At 44.5% G+C, this 20,239-nt stretch overlaps 1 protein-coding gene across 2 annotated transcripts in view; it reads left to right on the forward strand.

Moving 5' to 3' along the window:
- The window catches only part of LOC126095082 (ras-related and estrogen-regulated growth inhibitor), a 207,969-nt gene that overhangs the window by 172,642 nt on the left and 15,088 nt on the right, over nucleotides 1-20,239 (forward strand). For both annotated transcript variants that reach the window (XM_049909765.1, XM_049909767.1), the window contains exon 5: nucleotides 17,721-17,873. In XM_049909765.1, coding sequence (XP_049765722.1) covers nucleotides 17,721-17,873 — 153 coding nt within the window. The remainder of the gene's footprint in view (nucleotides 1-17,720; nucleotides 17,874-20,239) is intronic.

The following is a 20,239-nucleotide window of genomic DNA, read 5'->3' on the forward strand; positions in this document are numbered from 1 at the left end:
AGAGGCACCGTATCGAAGATTTATACCACATACAGTCTATTCCACAAGAAAGTGTACGCCATAATTTTAAATGTAATGTCCGCAGCGACATCTCTGGTAGTGGTCTCGAATCTGTAACCAATGCGCTTTTGCACAGCGCGCAGCTAAACAGTGAGGGAGTTGAATGTTTAAAATGAGTGCAAAGTATCTGAAGAGCTACAAGGCAGTGTTCTTTGCAAACTGTTCAAAGGCACCAAAACTTTCCTATGGAGATTCTGATAAAGTTCTTAGAAAGTCAAAGACATTCGTACCGAAGTGGCTCAAAGAATATTTAGAGGTTGTAAACGTGAATACTTTAATGGAGTGAGGGCTATGGTGCCAAGGCATAATCGATAGTAGCGGCTATTGGATTAACTATTAGGTATTTGTGCAGTTAGTAGTAACATGTATTTTCATGTAAACATATATACTGAAGCGCCAAAGAACTGTTATAGGCATGCGTATTGAAATGCAGAGATAAGTAAACAGCCAGAGTATGGCGCTGCGGTCGGCAACGCCTATATAAGACAAGTGTCTGGAGCAGTTGTTAGATCGGTTACTGCAGCTACAATGGCAGGTTATCAAGATTTAAGTGAGTTTGAACGTGGTGTTACAGTCAGCACACGAGCGGTGGGACATAGCATCTCCAGTACGACCATTTCACGAGTGAATACCAGGAATCCGGGAAAACATCAAACCTCCGACATCGCTGCCGCCGGACTGAAGAGAATCGTTCAACAGCACAGAAGTGCAACCCTTCCGCAAATTGCTGCAGATTTCAATGCTGGGCCATCAACAAGTGTCAGCGTGTGAACCATTCAACGAAACATCATCGATATGGACTTTTGGAGCCGAAGGACCACTCGTGTACCCTTGATGACTGCACGATACAAAACTTCACCTCTCGTCTGGGCCCGTCAACACCGACATTGGACTGTTGATGACTGAAAACATGTTGCCTGGTCGGACAAGTTTAATTGCATCGGGCGGATGGGCGCGTACAGGATGTTGAGACAACCTCATGAATCCATGGATCCCGCATGTCAGCGAGCGACTGTTCCGGCAAGTGGAGGGTCTGTAATGGTACAGAGCGTGTGCAGTTGGAGTGATATGGGACCCCTGATAGTCTAGATACAACTCTGACATGTGGCACGTACGTAACCAGCCTGACTGAACACCTGCATCCATTCATGTCCATTGCGCATTCCGACGCACATACCAGCAGGACAATACGACACCCCACACGTCCAGAATTCCTACAGAGTGGCTCCAGGAACACTCTTCTGAGTTTAAATACTTCTGGTGGTCACAAAAATCTCCAGTCATCAACCACTCATCAGTGATGCAGAAGCTCATATACAGGGTGTTACAAAAAGGTACGGCCAAACTTTCAGGAAACATTCCTCACACACAAATAAAGAAAAGATGTTATGTGGACATGTGTCCAGAAACGCTTAATTTCCCTGTTAGAGCTCATTTTAGTTTCGTCAGTATGTACTGTACTTCCTCGATTCACCGCCAGTTGGCCCAATTGAATGAAGGTAATGTTGGCTTCGGTGCTTGTGTTGACATGCGACTCATTGCTCTACAGTACTAGCATCAAGCACATCAGTACGTAGCATCAACAGGTTAGTGTTCATCACGAACGTGGTTTTGCAGTCAGTGCAGTGTTTACAAATACGGAGTTGTCAGATGCCCATTTGATGTATGGATTAGCACGGGGCAATAGCCGTGGCGCGGTACGTTTGTATCGAGACAGATTTCCAGAACGAAGGTGTCCCGACAGGAAGACGTTTGAAGCAATTGATCGGCGTCTTAAGGAGCACGGAACATTCCAGCCTATGACTCGCGGCAGGGGCTGACCTAGAACGACGAGGACACCTGCAATGGACGAGGAAATTCTTCGTGCAGTTGGCGATAACCCTAATGTCAGCGTCAGAGAAGTTGCTGCTGTACAAGGTAACGTTGACCACGTCACTGTATGGAGAGTGCTACGGGAGAACCAGTTGTTTCCGTACCATGTGCAAGCACTATCAGCAGCTGATTGGCCTCCACGGGTACACTTCTGCGAATGGTTCATCCAACAATGTGTCAATCCTCATTTCAGTGCAAATGTTCTCTTTGCGGATGTGCTTCATTCCAACGTGATCAAATTGTAAATTTTCACAATCAACATGTGTGGGCTGACGAGAATCCGCACGCACTTGTGCAATCACGTCATCAACACAGATTTTCTGTGAACGTTTGGGCAGGCATTGTTGGTGATGTCTCGACTGGGCCCCATGTTCTTCCACCTACGCTCAATGGAGCACGTTATCATGATTTCATACGGGATACTCTACGTGTGCTGCTAGAACATGTGCCTTTACAAGTACGACACAACATGTGGTTCACGCACGATGGAGCTCCTGCACATTTCAGTCGAAGTGTTCGTACGCTTCTCAACAACAGATTCTGTGACTGATGGATTGGTAGAGGCGGACCAATTCCATGGCCTCCACGCTCTCCTGACCTCAACCCTCTTGACTTTCATTTATGGGGGCATTTGAAAGCTCTTGTCTACGCAACCCCGGTACCAAATGTTGAGGCTCTTCGTGCTTGTATTGTGGACGGCTGTGATACAATACGCCATTCTCCAGGGCTACATCAGCACATCAGGGATTCCATGCGACGGAGGGTGGATGCAAGTATCCTCGCTAACGGAGGACATTTTGAACATTTCCTGTAACAAAATGTTTGAAGTCACGCTGGTACGTTCTGTTGCTGTGTGTTTCCATTCAATGATTAATGTGATTTGAAGAGAAGTAATAAAATGAGCTCTAACATGGAAAGTAAGCGTTTCTGGACACATGTCCACGTAACATACTTTCTTTCTTTGTGTGTGAGGAATGTTTCCTGAAAGTTTGGCCGTACCATTTTGTAACACCCTGTATAAGGAAAACGTGGTGCCGAACCCATAAAACCTGGACTATGAAGCAATGGAAGAAAGCCATTTGGTCTGATGAGTCTCGTTTCAACTGTATCCAACTTCCCGCCGAGTTCACATCCGAAAGGTAAAGCAGGTCAGGGGTTCGGTGAAGATCTGGGCAGCCATACCGCCGTATTCCACGGTCCTCATGGTTACTCTGCAAGGTCGCATTACTGCGCAGGATTATGTGAGCATCTAGACTGATCGGTTCCATCCCAACGGCGATCTCTGTTCCAAGACAGAGTCGCTATTCGCAGAGCTCGCAACGCCCCGGACTGGTTTCGTGAACACGAGGACGAAATCTCGCATCTCTTCTAGCCACGACAATCGCCACCACAGTCACGTCGTCTCAGTAGTATTGAATCTTTGTGATCTACTTCGGAGGGAAGGGTGCGTGATCGCTACCCAACACTTTCACCGTTACCTAAACGCGCCACTATTTTGCAAGGAAGAAACCTTGCAAACCATACATTGCCTGAATTTATTCATTTCGAGACGAATGGAAGCTGTCTTGAATGTCTACGGTTTTCCTGCAGCTTATGGGGCATGGTAATGTGTTGCGTTTTTCGTGTTTCCGTCTATTTGTCCACCCCTTGTACATTGAGTTTTACATTGTCATTACAAAGGGTTCAAATGGCACTGAGCACTATGGGACTTAACATCGGATGTCATCAGTACCCTAGAACTTACGAGGTGCATTCAAGTTCTAAGGCCTCCGATTTCTTTTTTAAATTAACTACTCACCCGAAATCCATGAAACTGGCGTTACTTCTCGACGTAATCGCCCTGCAGACGTACACATTTTTCACAACGCTAACACCATGATTCCATGGCAGCGACGAAGGCTTCTTCAGGAGTCTGTTTTGACCACTGGAAAATTGCTGAGGCAATAGCAGCACGGCTGGTGAATGTGCGGCCACGGAGAGTGTCTTTCATTGTTGGAAAAAGCCAAAAGTCACTAGGAGCCAGGTCAGGTGAGTAGGGAGCATGAGGAATCACTTCAAAGTTGTTATCACGAAGAAACTGTTGCGTAACGTTAGCTCGATGTGCGGGCGCGTTGTCTTGGTGAAACAGCACACGCGCAGCCCTTCCCGGACGTTTTTGTTGCAGTGCAGGAAGGAATTTGTTCTTCAAAACATTTTCGTAGGATGCACCTGTTACCGTAGTGCCATTTGGAACGCAATGGGTAAGGATTACGCCCTCGCTGTCCCAGAACATGGACACCATCATTTTTTCAGCACTGGCGGTTACCCGAAATTTTTTTGGTGGCGATGAATCTGTGTGCATCCATTGAGCTGACTGGCGCTTTGTTTCTGGATTGAAAAATGGCATCCACGTCTCATCCATTGTCACAACCGACGAAAAGAAAGTCCCATTCGTGCTGTCGTTGCGCATCAACATTACTAGGCAACATGCCACACGGGCAGCCATGTGGTCGTCCGTCAGCATTCGTGGATGACACTTTTCGCATTTTCAGGTCGTCATGCAGGATTGTGTGCACAGAACCCACAGAAATGCCAGCTCTGGAGGCGATCTGTTCAACAGTCATTCGGCGATCCCCCAAAACAATTCTCTCCACTTTCTCGATAATGTCGTCAGGCCGGCTTGTGCGAGCCCGAGGTTGTTTCGGTTTGTTGTCACACGATGTTTTGCCTTCATTAAACTGTCGCACCCACGAACGCACTTTCTACACATCCATAACTCCATCACCACATGTCTCCTTCAACTGTCGATGAATTTCAATTGGTTTCACACCACGCAAATTCAGAAAACGAATGATTGCACGCTGTTCAAGTAAGGAAAACGTCGCCATTTTAAGTATTTAAAACAGTTCTCATTCTCGCCACTGGCGGTAAAATTCCATCTGCCGTACGGTGCTGCCGTATATTGGACGTGTTGACAATAAACGCGGCCTCATTTTAAAACAACGCGCATGTTTCTATCTCTTTGCAGTCCGGAGAAAAAAATCGGAGGCCTTAGAACTTGAATGCACCTCGTAGAACTACTTAAACCTAACTAACCTAACTAACCTAAGGACATTAGACACATCCATGCCCGAGGCAGGATTCGAACCTGCGAGCGTAGCGGTCGCGAGGCTCCTGACTGAAGCGCCTAGAACCGCTCGGCCACAACGGCCGGCGTCGTTTTATCAAAGACTTTTGTATCAAAGCCAGGCCACTCCAAGAGTTGTTAAAAGCTGATGCTAAATTTATCTGGGGTGGTGCTCAACAAGATTCTTTCGATGTGCTGCGAAAAGCTCTGACGAATGACCCTGTACTTGGTCTGTATGATGAGAGAGCACCTACAGAACTACACACAGATGCCAGTGGGTATGCGTTCGGTGCTGTTTTGGTGCAGATTTCGGATGGAAAAGAGAAGGTTATAGCCTATGCTTCTAAGACACAAAAGCTGAGAGAAACTACTAAACTACAAAAAGAGAATGTCTTGCTGTGATCTGGGCCATGTGCAAATTTCAACAGTATCTCAATGGAAGGCCACTCACAGTTGTTACAGACCATCATTCACTTTGTTGGTTGACAGGTCTTAAGGATCCAACAGGACGACTTCCATTCTCTTCTTGTCCAAACTATTTATCGTCCATGTTTCACTTCCATACATGGCTACACTCCATACAAATACTTTCAGAAACGACTTCCTGACACTTAAATCTATACTCGATGTTAACAAATTTCTCTTCTTCAGAAACGCTTTCCTTGCCGTTCCCAGTCTACATTTTATATCCTCTCTACTTCGACCATCATCAGTTATTTTGCTCCCCAAACAGCAAAACTCATTTACTACTTTCAGCGTCTCATTTCCTAATCTAATTCCCTCCGCATCACCCGATTTAATTCGACTACATTCCATTATCCTCGTTTTGCTTTTGTTGATGTTCGTATTATATCCTCCTTTCAAGACACTGTCCATTCCGTTCAGCTGCTCTTCCACGTCCTTTGCTGTCTCTGACAGAATTTTAAAGTCATCGGTGAACCTCAAATTTTTTATTTCTTCCCCATGGATTTTAATTCCTACTCCGAATTTTTCTTTTCTTTCCTTTGCTGCTTGCTCAGTATACAGATTGAATAACATCAGGGATAGGCTACAACCCTGTCTCACTCCCTTCCCAACCACTGCTTCCCTTTCTTGCCCCTCGACTCTTGTAACTGCCACTGGTATTTTTACACATTTTAAATAGCCTTTCGTTCCCTATATTTCACCCCTGCCACCTTCAGAATTTGAAAGAGAGTATTCCGGTCAACATTGTCAAAAGCTTTCTCTAAGTCTACAATGCTAGAAACATAGGTTTGCCTTTCCTTGATCTATTTTATAAGATACGTTCAAAAAATGTTCAAATGTGTGTGAAATCTTATGGGACTTAACTGCTAAGGTCATCAGTCCCTAGAAGATAAGTCGTAGGGTCAGTATTGCCTCACGTGTTCCAACATTTCTACGGAATCCAAACTGATCTTCCCAGAGGTCAACTTCTACCAGTTTTTCCATTCGTCTGTAAAGAATTCGTGTTAGTATTTTGCAGCAGTGGCTTATTAAGCTGATAATTCGGTAATTTTCACATCTGTCAACACCTGCTTTCTTTGGGATTGGAATTATTATATTCTTCTTGAAGTCTGAGGGTATTTCGCCTGTCTGATATATCTTGCTCACCATATGGTAGAGTTTTGTCTCCCAAGGCTATCAGTAGTTCTAATGGAATGTTGTCTACTCCGGGGGTCTTGTTTTGACTTAGGTCTAGGTCACTACTTGCGTTATGATATATAAAAGAGCTAGTCGATTGCTACTCTTTTATGTGCTGTATAGAAGTTGAGTAATATCCTAAGGCGATCGTCCCACTACACACAGCGAAGTGCTCTTTTTGTATTTGCTGTTTTATAGGACGATTCCAGTCAATTATGTGTCAGATAGGAAACAAACGCCAGTCGAAGAAATATCGTTTATGATTTTAGTGCAAAAAGTTGAGAACCTAAAATCGTGTTTGGGGATGTGGCGCCTTGTGAAGATCGGTGTTAATTTTGTGGCTACTGTTTCTGACAGAGTGTCAGAGAGCCGTCGATTCATGCATTTGACTGCCTCATCTCTGCACTCTTGCGTGTTCTTTCTGAAGGGATACTGAACATCGAAATCTCACCTGTGTGCTGTAGTATTTTCGTGGCTGGAGGCGTACTGTCCTAAACTAGAATAATTATACTTTTCCTTCGTTCAAAAACTTTGAGTATACTAGTAGACAACAGAGCTGAGATATCTGTTATCGCTTTTCCTTCCCTAAAGCCAAACAGAGCATTTGAGAAACCGTTTCTTGATCCAAAACACCATTCTAGCTTTTAGTTTATTAAATTTTGTTGTGTTTTTACTGTACACGACGGTACACTATTGATACGTGAGACACAGCTATTTAGAGGCTTGCAGTGGTATTGAGTACAGGAATAACAATATGGCGTTATATAGCCTTCAATTATCTCCTCTTGATGTCATATTTAATTAAATACAGATATTGCTGCGAGAAAATGATGCCTTCCTGTGGTAGATGGTTAATCATAGGGTAATGTACGTCACCAACAGGAACGGTACGGGAATTTAAATGAACAGCTTTCTCAATTTTCTGTCCTCTGAAAGGCAGGGGAGAAAAGTGTTTTTTTTTTTTTTTTTTGGTGATTTTAGTTGTACGGGCATTAGACGTTGGCTAAGGCATGTTTCTGTGCCTGACATTTCATTCCCTAATGCTGGAGACACTCAGAAACTATAAATTCTCCTTAGCTGACTTCTGAAACGACATCACCTCAGAAAATCAAAACGCTTATCTGTAACAGCGCAACTGTCTGGTACCAACGTCACACTACTGCTGCCATAAATCGCGCAGTAATCGCCGTCGTGTGTTACGCAGGTCGTATTGCAGAAGAGTTGGAGCTCTTTGCTTTACTAAGGCCAATAGTTTATCTAATTTCAATCATTCTTCTTTTCTGTTGAAATTTTTTGTGTTTTTGTGTTTTACTATGTACATCTTAGCACAGTAATGATTGTTCATCGATAAATCCACAGTGTCAGAGAACCGAATTTGGTGGTTACCTGTTCCGACTCCATGATCTTCTACTGCCGATTTATCCGCGTTCCCCAGACACTAGTTGCTTTTGTGTTCTTTAAGCTGGGTGTTAATGTCTCATTTAGAAGTTCCTTTGCGTACCTGACGGCATGTGCAAGGAATTTTGCGTACTTCTGCCGCAGCAAACGACCGGGGTAGGTCCTGCGCAGTATTAGAATATTCACGCACATTTCCTGTCGGTTTAAACACTGTGTCAATACTAAGACTTCCTAGCGCTCGACTGATGCGATCTGTGACAGTTCTTACGTAGTGGGGGAAAACTTTCACTGTAGCTAGTGTTTTCTCTCTCGTAGCTCCTGATCTTTTTGTCATAGTACCCATTTCTTCTGAAAGTAATTCTTAAATAATGGAAATCTTCTCCAAGTGCTGAAGCCCACAGAGTCTTTCATCCAGGTCCACCAGAATCTTCGTCTTTCCTGTTTGGGATGATGGTTTGAATTTTTGTGTAGGCGCCTGTTTGTGAGTGTCGGGTTTGTGTAGATCTTGTGCCCTAAAGTTTCCACCATTTTTTCTAAGTACATTTGCATCAAAATGTTAAAATTGAACTTCTTTTCCTCTTTTCATTGTGAACTTTATATTAGAATTAATGTAATACAGACAATGTAGAAGTTCTGAGAGTTCCTTTTCTCCATGGTGTCATATGCCGAAATTGTCATCAACGTAGTAAAACCAAGAAATGGATTTACTCTTGGCCATCTGAAGGCCTGTTTCTTTAAATTTTTCCGTATAGAAATTCGTTATAACTGCTCTGAGTGGGTACGTCTTCAGTTTGATAATAGAATTTGCTGTCCCATTGAAATGAGTTGATGCAAGACAATGTTTAACGAGATTTGTCTTATTTTGATGGCAAGCTCAGTTTAATTTGTGCAGTTGTTAGCGCCGTTTTATCTAAGCGGTTTTTCTATGGAAAATAATATGTTTTTCTGGATGAACCTTGCTTAAAGCAAAAAACTTTGGCTTTCTTTCATACCTCCGTCTGGATCTATTATTAAGTGATGTATAGTAGGGCATCCAGTACGGCCTTCTTTTCCTTTTTCAAGACTTTCATAACATCTACATAACTGTATTGTCATTTCAAGCAGTTGGCCAATGTCTCTCATATTCCATCACTGTTAGAAACCGTCGAGCTACACTTCTACAGAATTTATGATTCCACCAAATGTTTCGAAAACGCTTAATTTTTTTTTCCTCGTCCTCTGGAAAGAAATATGTCGCAGCGTACTTATAACATCCCGTAAGGAATAACACTTTTATGGAACAGTATGAATCTCACGTAGCTGTGGCAATATTTTTTTCGTGGCTGGAATATACCTAGACCAACAAGACCAGTTTCTTTGATTTTCTGTATCAGTGTACTAGTATATTTTCTCTGTGAGTGATCAGTTTGATTTCAGTCGGGGAGGTTCTCAGACTAACGCATCAGTTACTTTGTTGACGTACGAAAAACAAGGTGAACATAGTGTGATGTGAATGGCTGGTCTTCTTTTCATTGGCCAGTCGATAATTGGCCTCCATCCATTATTCAGTACTACTAGACAGCTGCCAAGTGTAGCTTCTAAGATGTGTGTTACTGGGGAATCTTTTTTTACGTATACTCATACTTGCTGATGTGAGTAGAAGTCGCCACACAGTAATAACTAAAGTGGAAAATGCCTGAAGAGATTTTGCAGAAAGACACACGTATTCTTGCACAAGGAAGTTTGTATGTAAGCGCAGTATAAATATACTCTAGCCCCAGTTTTCAGTCCTGCTGCAGCTGCTTGCAATTCGGTCGCTGAAAGGTGTAGGATGAATTAGTGAAATAAAAGATACTGTATGAATCTTTCGTATGACCGAACCTTTCTGTGAACTAACGTCCTTATCACATTCTATTAGAGTTTCTATTAATAGTTTACTCTCTAGCAGTTTATCTTTCCAGACTAGCGGTCGATCGAATGAACACTTAAGTCATCACAGAAGTTCATTATACATTCTAAAGGAAAAAAAGGACGATGCACAATAAGGAATTATCCGAATGAGGCGGTAATCGGTAGATGTGACGTACCTGTACAGACAAACGAATGGTTACAATTTCAGAAAAATTGGATAATTTTTTCAAGAGAAAGAGCTTCACAAATTGAGCAAGTCAACAACGTGTTGATCTACCTCTGGACCTTATGCAAACAATTATTCTACTTGGCTCTGATTTGATATCGTATTGGGGTGCTGCAGCAGCAATACGAAAGAATTTGAAATTTCCAAAATATTTGAGAGTATCGTTTTCGAGTGGACTGTGTTGCTGCCGATGTGGAAGGAGGTGGCTGATTCCTGTCACTGTAAATATTTCTCTTGTAATGAGAAGCTGCCTGGTGATACAATTTATTATTGTGCGACGGGGCAAGACGGCATACTTTCTGGTTCTGCATCAAATGATGTGGGAAATTTTTGAGATTTTCAAAACGAATTTACTCACACATGTCTGGTAAGGTTTCTTCAAACTGAAAACTGATGTATATGTCAAAATCATAACTTTTGTGTCCCGTAGTAATTTTTTTAGATGTTGGACTACAGCTATCGTCTCATCCCGAAAATCAGAGTAAGACGGGAAAATAAATGAGATACCATTACCAACTTTATTATATATTTTATTGTCTAGCAATAAAATATAAAAGTGTGTATCAAAAATACCGACTGTCGATATTTTCTGTTTTACAGCACTCCTTGTCGTCAGCAGTCGGTTCTATTTCTCTCCCCCTTTTGGTGATTGGAGAACTTTTTTGGTGGCTGCCCTTTTCTGTTGCTCTGTTTTTAAACTTTATAGGGTTTCCTGGTGTGTCGGCACCGATGCAGTTGTCTTCCTCTTTGTCCCTGGTGTTTCCAAAATTGCTATCAGTGAAATCTGTTTAAACTTAGTAGAGGTCCCTGTCTTAGTTGTAAATTTGCGTTAGATGCAGTTTCTGGGCTTACGGCGTCATTAGAAGTGTTGGGTTCGGAGTTGACAGATTCACTAAGAATGTTGGTTCCACTAAGATGCTTCTGCAAATAATAGTACAAAAGAGGTATAACGGGTGTCTCTCTCACCCCAAAGAAGGTATGGCGCCTTTCCCAGGTATCGGGGTAAGATGCAAGTTGATACGTGTTCCAGTAGGACAGAAAACGGGGATTAACTGGACACACACATAGTTCAAGATAGAGAATACATAATAACTACATGGTTAGAGTTGGTAAAAATGTACACTCCTGGAAATTGAAATAAGAACACCGTGAATTCATTGTCCCAGGAAGGGGAAACTTTATTGACACATTCCTGGGGTCAGATACATCACATGATCACACTGACAGAACCACAGGCACATAGACACAGGCAACAGAGCATGCACAATGTCGGCACTAGTACAGTGTATATCCACCTTTCGCAGCAATGCAGGCTGCTATTCTCCCATGGAGACGATCGTAGAGATGCTGGATGTAGTCCTGTGGAACGGCTTGCCATGCCATTTCCACCTGGCGCCTCAGTTGGACCAGCGTTCGTGCTGGACGTGCAGACCGCGTGAGACGACGCTTCATCCAGTCCCAAACATGCTCAATGGGGGACAGATCCGGAGATCTTGCTGGCCAGGGTAGTTGACTTACACCTTCTAGAGCACGTTGGGTGGCACGGGATACATGCGGACATGCATTGTCCTGTTGGAACAGCAAGTTCCCTTGCTGGTCTAGGAATGGTAGAACGATGGGTTCGATGACGGTTTGGATGTACCGTGCACTATTCAGTGTCCCCTCGACGATCACCAGTGGTGTACGGCCAGTGTAGGAGATCGCTCCCCACACCATGATGCCGGGTGTTGGCCCTGTGTGCCTCGGTCGTATGCAGTCCTGATTGTGGCGCTCACCTGCACGGCGCCAAACACGCATACGACCATCATTGCCACCAAGGCAGAAGCGACTCTCATCGCTGAAGACGACACGTCTCCATTCGTCCCTCCATTCACGCCTGTCGCGACACCACTGGAGGCGGGCTGCACGATGTTGGGGCGTGAGCGGAAGACGGCCTAACGGTGTGCGGGACCGTAGCCCAGCTTCATGGAGACGGTTGCGAATGGTCCTCGCCAATACCCCAGGAGCAACAGTGTCCCTAATTTGCTGGGAAGTGGCGGTGAGGTCCCCTACGGCACTGCGTAGGATCCTACGGTCTTGGCGTGCATCCGTGCGTCGCTGCGGTCCGGTCCCAGGTCGACGGGCACGTGCACCTTCTGCCGACCACTGGCGACAACATCGATGTACTGTGGAGACCTCACGCCCCACGTGTTGAGCAATTCGGCGGTACGTCCACCCGGCCTCCCGCATGCCCACTATACGCCCTCGCTCAAAGTCCGTCAACTGCACATACGGTTCACGTCCACGCTGTCGCGGCATGCTACCAGTGTTAAAGACTGCGATGGAGCTCCGTATGCCACGGCAAACTGGCTGACACTGACGGCGGCGGTGCACAAATGCTGCGCAGCTAGCGCCATTCGACGGCCAACACCACGGTTCCTGGTGTGTCCGCTGTGCCGTGCGTGTGATCATTGCTTGTACAGCCCTCTCGCAGTGTCCGGAGCAAGTATGGTGGGTCTGACACACCGGTGTCAATGTGTTCTTTTTTCCATTTCCAGGAGTGTATATAAATCACCATTATTGTTTTTAAATACACCTGTCATTATGTCACATCGTAAATTTTAATATATATCACAGTTTTCTGGCTCCCAATGAGGAAAAATATCCGCTACAACTGCACCTACAGCTTGCCCCTCGAGACTTGGACTCAAGGAAGCAATGGACTGCTGGACACTGCGCTCTCTTGACACAGTGAAATAACAGGAGTGAATAGGCATCACACCCCTATTACTGTCTTTCCACGATACACTCTACTTAATTTCACCTCTCTTCTTTAAAATATTGATTATCTGTCGTAGCAAGTTCTTCTGTCTCCAATTGGCTAATGTATCCTGGAAAAAGCGGTCTGCAGACAAATGAGGCAGAGATGCACTTGCTGTGTGTACTACGTTGGCACCGCTAGATTTCGAAAATCGTCTCTTCTTTTCCCTCAGCTCCTCTGAGAGTCGTCTGCTGTACTTTTTCATATTACCACTTTTTACATGTTTTTCCCCTTTTGTATCTAACGAAAAGTCTTATATACTATTTCATTGTGTATTTTGTTTTACTTTTAAACCTTAGTGCCTATGTCCATTAATGTTTGCTTCTCACTGTCCACCTATGCAGCTCTTTTATAGCTCTACGCCCCCCCCCCCTTTCTCTCCGTGTAACTTACTCACCTGTTTAAGTACCGCAATTTCACGTGGCTCACCGGTCTGTCTATGTACTCTCTCGATGATAGATAGGTAGGTTGACACTATATATATATATATATATATATATATATATATATATATATAACTTTCTTAAATTGTAGACGTGTTGCCTTTCAAAATCACCTATTGTATTATGCTGTTTTGATGACCTTTTTGGACGAGTTGTTATACAACATTCTTTATTTCGTATGTTGTTTTCCACGATGTTTGTTATTACTGCCTTTGTCATATACATGTCAGCCGCTGTGGCCGTGCGGTTCTAGGCGCTTCAGTCTGGAACCGCGTGACCACTACGGTCGCAGGTTCGAATCCTGTCTCGGGCATGAATGTGTGTGATGTCCTTAGGTTAGTTAGGTTTAAGTAGTTCTAAGTTCTAGGGGACTGATGACCTCAGAAGTTGAGCCTCATAGTGCTCAGAGCCATTTGGACCATTTTTGTCATATACACTACTGGCCATTGACATTGCTACAGCAAGAAGAAATGTAGATTAAAATGGGTATTCATTGGACAAATATATTATACTAGAACTGACATGTGATTACATTTTCACACAATTTGGGTGCATAGATCCTGAGAAATCAGTACCCAGAACAACCACCTCTGGCCGTAATAACGGCCTTCATAGGCCTGGGCATTGAGTCAAACAGAGCTTGGATGGTGTGTAGAGGTACAGCTGCCCATGCAGCTTCAACACGATACCACAGTTTATAAAGAGTAGTGACTGGCTTATTGTGACGAGCCAGTTGCTCGGCCACCATTGATCAGACGTTTTCAATTGGTGAGAGATCTGGAGAATGTGCTGGCCAGGAGAGCAGTCGAACATTTTCTGTATCCAGAAAGGCCCATACAGGACCTGCAACATGCGGTCGTGCATTATCCTGCTGAAATGTAGGGCTTCGCAGGGATCGAATAAAGGGTAGAGCCACGGGTCGCCCGGTGATACGCCAGTATGGCGATGACGAATACACGCTTCCAATGTGCGTTCACCGCGATGTCGCCAAACACGGATGCGACCATCATGATGCTGTAAAGAGAACCTGGATTCATCCGCATAAATGACGTTTACCCATTGGTGCACCCAGGTTCGTCCTGGAGTACACCATCCCAGGCGCTCCTGTCTGTGATGCAGCTTCAAGAGTGACCGCAGCCATGGTCCACGAGCTGATAGTCTATGCTGCTGCAAACGTCGTGGAACTATTCGTGCAGATGGTTGTTGTCTTGCGAACGTCCCCATCTGTTGACTCAGAGATCGAGACGTGGCTGCACGATCCGTTACAGCCATATGGATAAGATGCCTGTCATCTCGACTGCTAGTGATACGAGGCCGTTGGGATCCAGCACGGCGTTCCGTATTACCCTCCTGAACCCACGGATTCCATATTCTGCTAACAGTCATTGGATCTTGACCAACGCGAGCAGCAATGTCGCGATAGGTTACAATCCGACCTTTATCGAAGACGGAAACGTGATGGTACGCATTTCTCCTCCTTACACGAGGCATCACAACAACGTTTTACCAGGCAACGGCGGTCAACAGCTGTTTGTGTATGAGAAATCGGTCGGAAACTTTCCTCAAGTCAGCATGTTGTAGGTGTTGCCACCGGCGCCAACCTTGTGTGAATGCTCTGAAAAGCTAACATCTGCATATCACATCTTTTTCCTGACGGTTAAATTTCACGTCTGTCGCACGTCATCTTCGTGGTGTAGCAATTTTAATGGCCAGTAGTGTAACTTATGACATTGTACTCTGTTTTTGCGGTATTGTTCAGGTAGCCACTGTAAATTTGCCTTCGAGGCTGAAACGTGTCACGGCTATTAAAAGAAAATTAAAAGTGCAGCTGGTATGTTCATTCGATTATAAAATACGGATTACTGCTCAGAGGTTGCTCAAGTGTTTGGTGTTGAGCGCAGAGACAGTTATTGAGAGTGCTTAACATGGATATCAGAGGTTCACCCCACCGCGGGCAGAGAACGCGCGGGTGCAGCCACTGACCTCACGCCGCCGCGCTGACCTGCCAGCTGCCGTCGCCCAGCGCTGCCAACAGACTGACAACAGCCTGCCAGTGTTCCAGTTGTATTACAGTGAGATTAACTAAAACCCTGGAAAAATGACAGAGATTTTCAGCAATGCAAAAGACATATCACTGTTTGTGTCTGTTGGCAAAAAGACGTTAACTCTTTTGTAATTCTGTTTTATTAAGCGTAATTCATATTAGCTCTAGTCCAAAACAAAACATTTTATGTAAATAAAATCATTGTAATGAACTTTATACCTGACTTTGATGCGCGTAACTCTTGTATTTATGGAAATACGTAATTACAAATACCGCAATCTAGTGCCAATATTTTATAGTTGATTAATATAATCACCATTAATTGAATTAGACTTTACCAATATGGCCCGTAACGAAATCCATTACGAGCCACTGATCTTCCACTTTCTCGTGTTCGTAGCTGAACGTATGCTGCTGTCTGCAAGCCTAAGTCCTGATCGCTGTCATGTTACTGTTCAGCTTTAACGTTTCCTTGATAATCGGTAATGACTACTGGTATAAAGTTCTCTGGAGGTCACAGATATCTTTCCTTGTATGTAATGAATCGAGATATAGTACCTGATCAAAAGCATACAGTCATCCCTATGTTCGAACCCTCCCTCGGGCATGGGTGTGTGTGTTTGTCCTTAGGATAATTTAGGTTAAGTAGTGTGTAAGCTTAGGGACTGATGACCTTAGCAGTTAAGTTCCATAAGATTTCACACACATTATCCCTATGTAATGCGGAAGTAAGCGCTAGATGTGACGAGAGGGGTATAAAAGGAGGCGGGGAGTGCTGTGTTGTCAGTAGAGGAGCAGTAACAGCAGTGACTTCGAACGTGGAGTAATCATTGGATGTCACCTGAGTAAAAAATAGATCAGGAACATTGCAGCCGTTCTAAAGCTGCCCAAGTCGGTGTTGGCGACGGCACCGTGAAGCGGAAACAGCTGCAGTTAAGAGCAGGGACAGGAACCGTAGAAGACTGCAGAGAGTGTCTGTAAAAAAATCACATTAAGTCAGCGGAAGCAATCACTCGCGAGTTCCAAAGTGCTACCAGCTCTCCGGGTTGCACAATAACTGGGCGTCGGCATTTGAAAAGAATCTACATCTACATCGATTATCCGCAAGCCACCTGACGGTTTGTGGGGGAGGTTACTTTGAGTACCTCTATCGGTTCTCCCTTCTATTCCTGTCTCGTATTGTTCGTGGAAAGAAAGATTGTCGGTATGCCTCTGTGTGGGCTCTAATCTCTCTGATTTTATCCTCATGGTCTCTTCGCGAGATATACGTAGGACTCCCCGGTGAAGGTATGTTCTCGAAACTACAACAAAAGCCCGTACTGAGCTACTGGGCGCCTCTCTTGCAGAGTCTTCCACTGGAGTTTATCTATCTCTCTGTAACGCTTTCGCGACTACTAAATGATCCTGTAATGAAGCGCGCCGTTCTCCGTTAGATCTTCTCCATCTCGTCTATCAACCCTATCTGGTACGGATCCCACACCGGTGAGCAGTATTCAAGCAGTGGGCGAACAAGTGTACTGCAGGGGGCAGGGGTCAAGCATCTCCCCATAAGCCACACATTTCTGCAGTCGATGCTGAGCGACGCTTAGGGTAGTGTAAGAGCCGACGCCACTGGACAGTGGATGACTGGAAACCAGTGATCTGGACTGATGAATCGCGATATACCCTCTTTGGAAAGGTTTCAGTTTGGAGAATGCCTGGAGAATGTTACCTGATCAACAGCGAAGTACGGAGTATGTGGTGTTACAATATGGGGATGGTTTTCATGGATAAGGTGTGTTCCCCTTATTTCCTTCGAGAAAAAGGTAATAGTTTGGAGACGATGACTGTTTGTCATGACAATGCACCTGTCATAAAGCAGCATCGCAACGCTCTGAAATGGGCTGGCCTGTCCAGATTCCCGACGCGAATCCAAAAAAACACTTGTGAATTAAGTTGGAAAGTCGACTTCGTTCCAGACCACAACACCCAACGTCACCTCTGGTTTCGGCTCTCGAGGCAGAAAGGGTCGCTATTCCGCCACAGAGATGCAGACACCTCACTGAAAGTGTCTCCGGATGGGTTCAAGCAGTCATAAAGGTGAAGAGTCGAGACACTCCATATAGGTGTCCGTATACTTTTGATCAGGTGGTGTATTCTGGTGTGTTCCTTGGTAAGAGATATCTAAGTAACCGCAAGCTAACCGCCGCTCAGTTCCCGCAGGTGTCCGCCGAGAGTGACTGGAGAGGTGGTGGTTGCAGGAGCCGGTGGGGGAGGCGCCGGTGGTGCTGGTGGGCAACAAGACGGACCAGTGGGGCGAGCGCATGGTGAGCCGCGAGGAGGGGCTGCGCCGCTGCCGGGACACCGCCTGCGCCGCCTTCCACGAGCTCTCCGTGCGCGAGAGCATCGAGCAGGTGACCCACTCACTGCACTCTCCGTACAGTTTCCCTCTTGTTGCGACTCACAGCATCACAACAGCATATACCAAACAACTGTCTCAAGTGTTTCCAGAAAGACGCCTTCACTCTGCAGCAGAGTGTGCGCTGAGGGCCCGAAACCGGAACCTTGCCTTACACAAGTATTCCTATTAGCGACTGCTTCACTTCTCACGGCTTCACCTCTCCCATATCTCCCTCCCTACTTTCCAAATTTCATCTAGACGGACTAGCACTCCTGAAAGAAAGCGTATAGAGGGACGGGACGGGACGGCTTCATGTCTGTTGTTTCCGTAGCGAATCTTTCACGGTGGAGTGTGTAGTGATTTTACACGCAGTGCAAACTGCGCGTTACATTGTCGTAATATATTCATGTATTACAATTTTTCTTTGGCTGTGTACTGCAGCGTGTACGCTTCTTTACACACACATACTTTTAAAACTAGCTAAAGTAATTACACATAACTGATTGACCAATTCATACCCTATGTTGTTGTGGTCTTCAGTCCAGAGACTAGTTTGATGCAGCTCTCCATGCTACTCTATCCAGGGGAAGCTTCTTCATCTCCCAGTACCTACTGCAACCTACATCCTTCTGAATCTGCTTAGTGTATTCATCTCTTGGTCTGCCTCTACGATTTTTACCCTCCACGCTGCCCTCCAATACTAAATTGGTGATCCCTCGATATCTCAGACCATGTCCTACCAACCGCTCCCTTCTCCTAGTCAAGTTGTGCCACAAACTCCTCCCCAATTCTATCCAATACCTCCTCATTAGTTATGTGATCTACCCATCTAATCATCAGCATTCTTCTGTAGCACCACATTTCGAAAGCTTCTATTCTCTTCTTGTCCAAAATATTTATCGTCCACGTTCCACTTTCATACATGGCTACACTCCATACAAATACTTTCAGAAATGACTTCCTGACACTTAAACATATACTCGATGTTAACAAATTTCTCTTCTTCAGAAACAATTTCTTTGCCATTGCCAGTCTACATTTTATATCCTCTCTACTTTGACAATCATCAGTTATTTTGCTCCCCAAATAACAAAACTTGTTTACTACTTAATGCGTCTCATTTCCTTATCTAATTTCCGCAGCATCACCCGATTTAACTCGACTACATTCCATTATCCTCGTTTTGCTTTTGTTGATTTTCATCTTATATCTTCCTTTCAAGACACTGTCCATTCCGTTCAGCTGCTCTTTCATGTCTTTTACTGTCTCTGACAGAATTACAATGTCATCGGCGAACCTCAAAGTTTTTATTTCTTCTCCATGGATTTTAATTCCAACTCTGAATTTTTCTTTTGTTTCCTTTACTGTTTGCTCAATATACAGATTGAATAACATCAGGGATAGGCTACAACCGTGTCTTACTCCCTTCCCAACCACTGCTTCCCTTACATGCCCCTGGACTCTTATAACTGCCATATGGTTTCTGTACAATTTGTAAATAGCCTTTCGCTCCCTGTGTTTTACCCTGCCACCTTCAGAATTTGAAAGAGAGTATTCCAGTCAACATTGTCAAAAGCTTTCTCGTAAGTCTACAAATGCTAGAAACGTAGGTTTGCCTTTACTAAATCTATTTTCTAAGATAAGTCGTAGGGTCAGTATTGCCTCCCGTGTTCCAACATTTCTACGGAATCCAAACTGATCTTCCCCGAGGTCGGCTTCTACTAGTTTTTCCATTCGTCTGTAAAGAATTCGTGTTAGTATTTTGCAGCAGTGACTTATTACTCTGATAGTTCGGTAATTTTCGCATCTGTCAACACCTGCTTTCTTTGGGATTGGAATAATTATATTCTTCTTGAAGTCTGAGTGTATTTCGCCTGTCTCATACATTTTGCCCACCAGATGGTAGTTTTGTCAGGACTGGCTCTCCCAAGGCCGTCAGTAGCTCTAAGGGAATGTTGTCTACTCCCGGAGCCTTGTTTCGACTCAGGTCTTTCAATGCTCTGTCAAACTCTTCACGCAGTATCGTATCTCCCATTTCATCTTCATCTACATCCTCCTCCATTTCCATAATATTGTCCTCAAGTACATCGCCCTTGTATAGACCCTCTATATACTCCTTCCACCTTTCTGCTTTCCGTTCTTTGCTTAGAACTGGGTTTCCATCTGAGCTCTTGATATTCATACAAGTGGCTCTCTTTTCTCCAAAGGTCTCTTTAATTTTCCTGTAGGCTGTATCTATCTTACCCCTAGTGAGATACATTTGTCCTCTAGCCATCCCTGCTTAGCCATTTGGCACTTCCTGTCGATCTCATTTTTGAGACGTTTGTATTCCTTTTTGCCTGCTTCATTTACTGCATTTTTATATTTTCTCCTTTGATC

The sequence above is a fragment of the Schistocerca cancellata genome, chromosome 8, assembly GCF_023864275.1.
Source record: "Schistocerca cancellata isolate TAMUIC-IGC-003103 chromosome 8, iqSchCanc2.1, whole genome shotgun sequence".
Taxonomy (NCBI): Eukaryota; Metazoa; Arthropoda; class Insecta; order Orthoptera; family Acrididae; genus Schistocerca; species Schistocerca cancellata.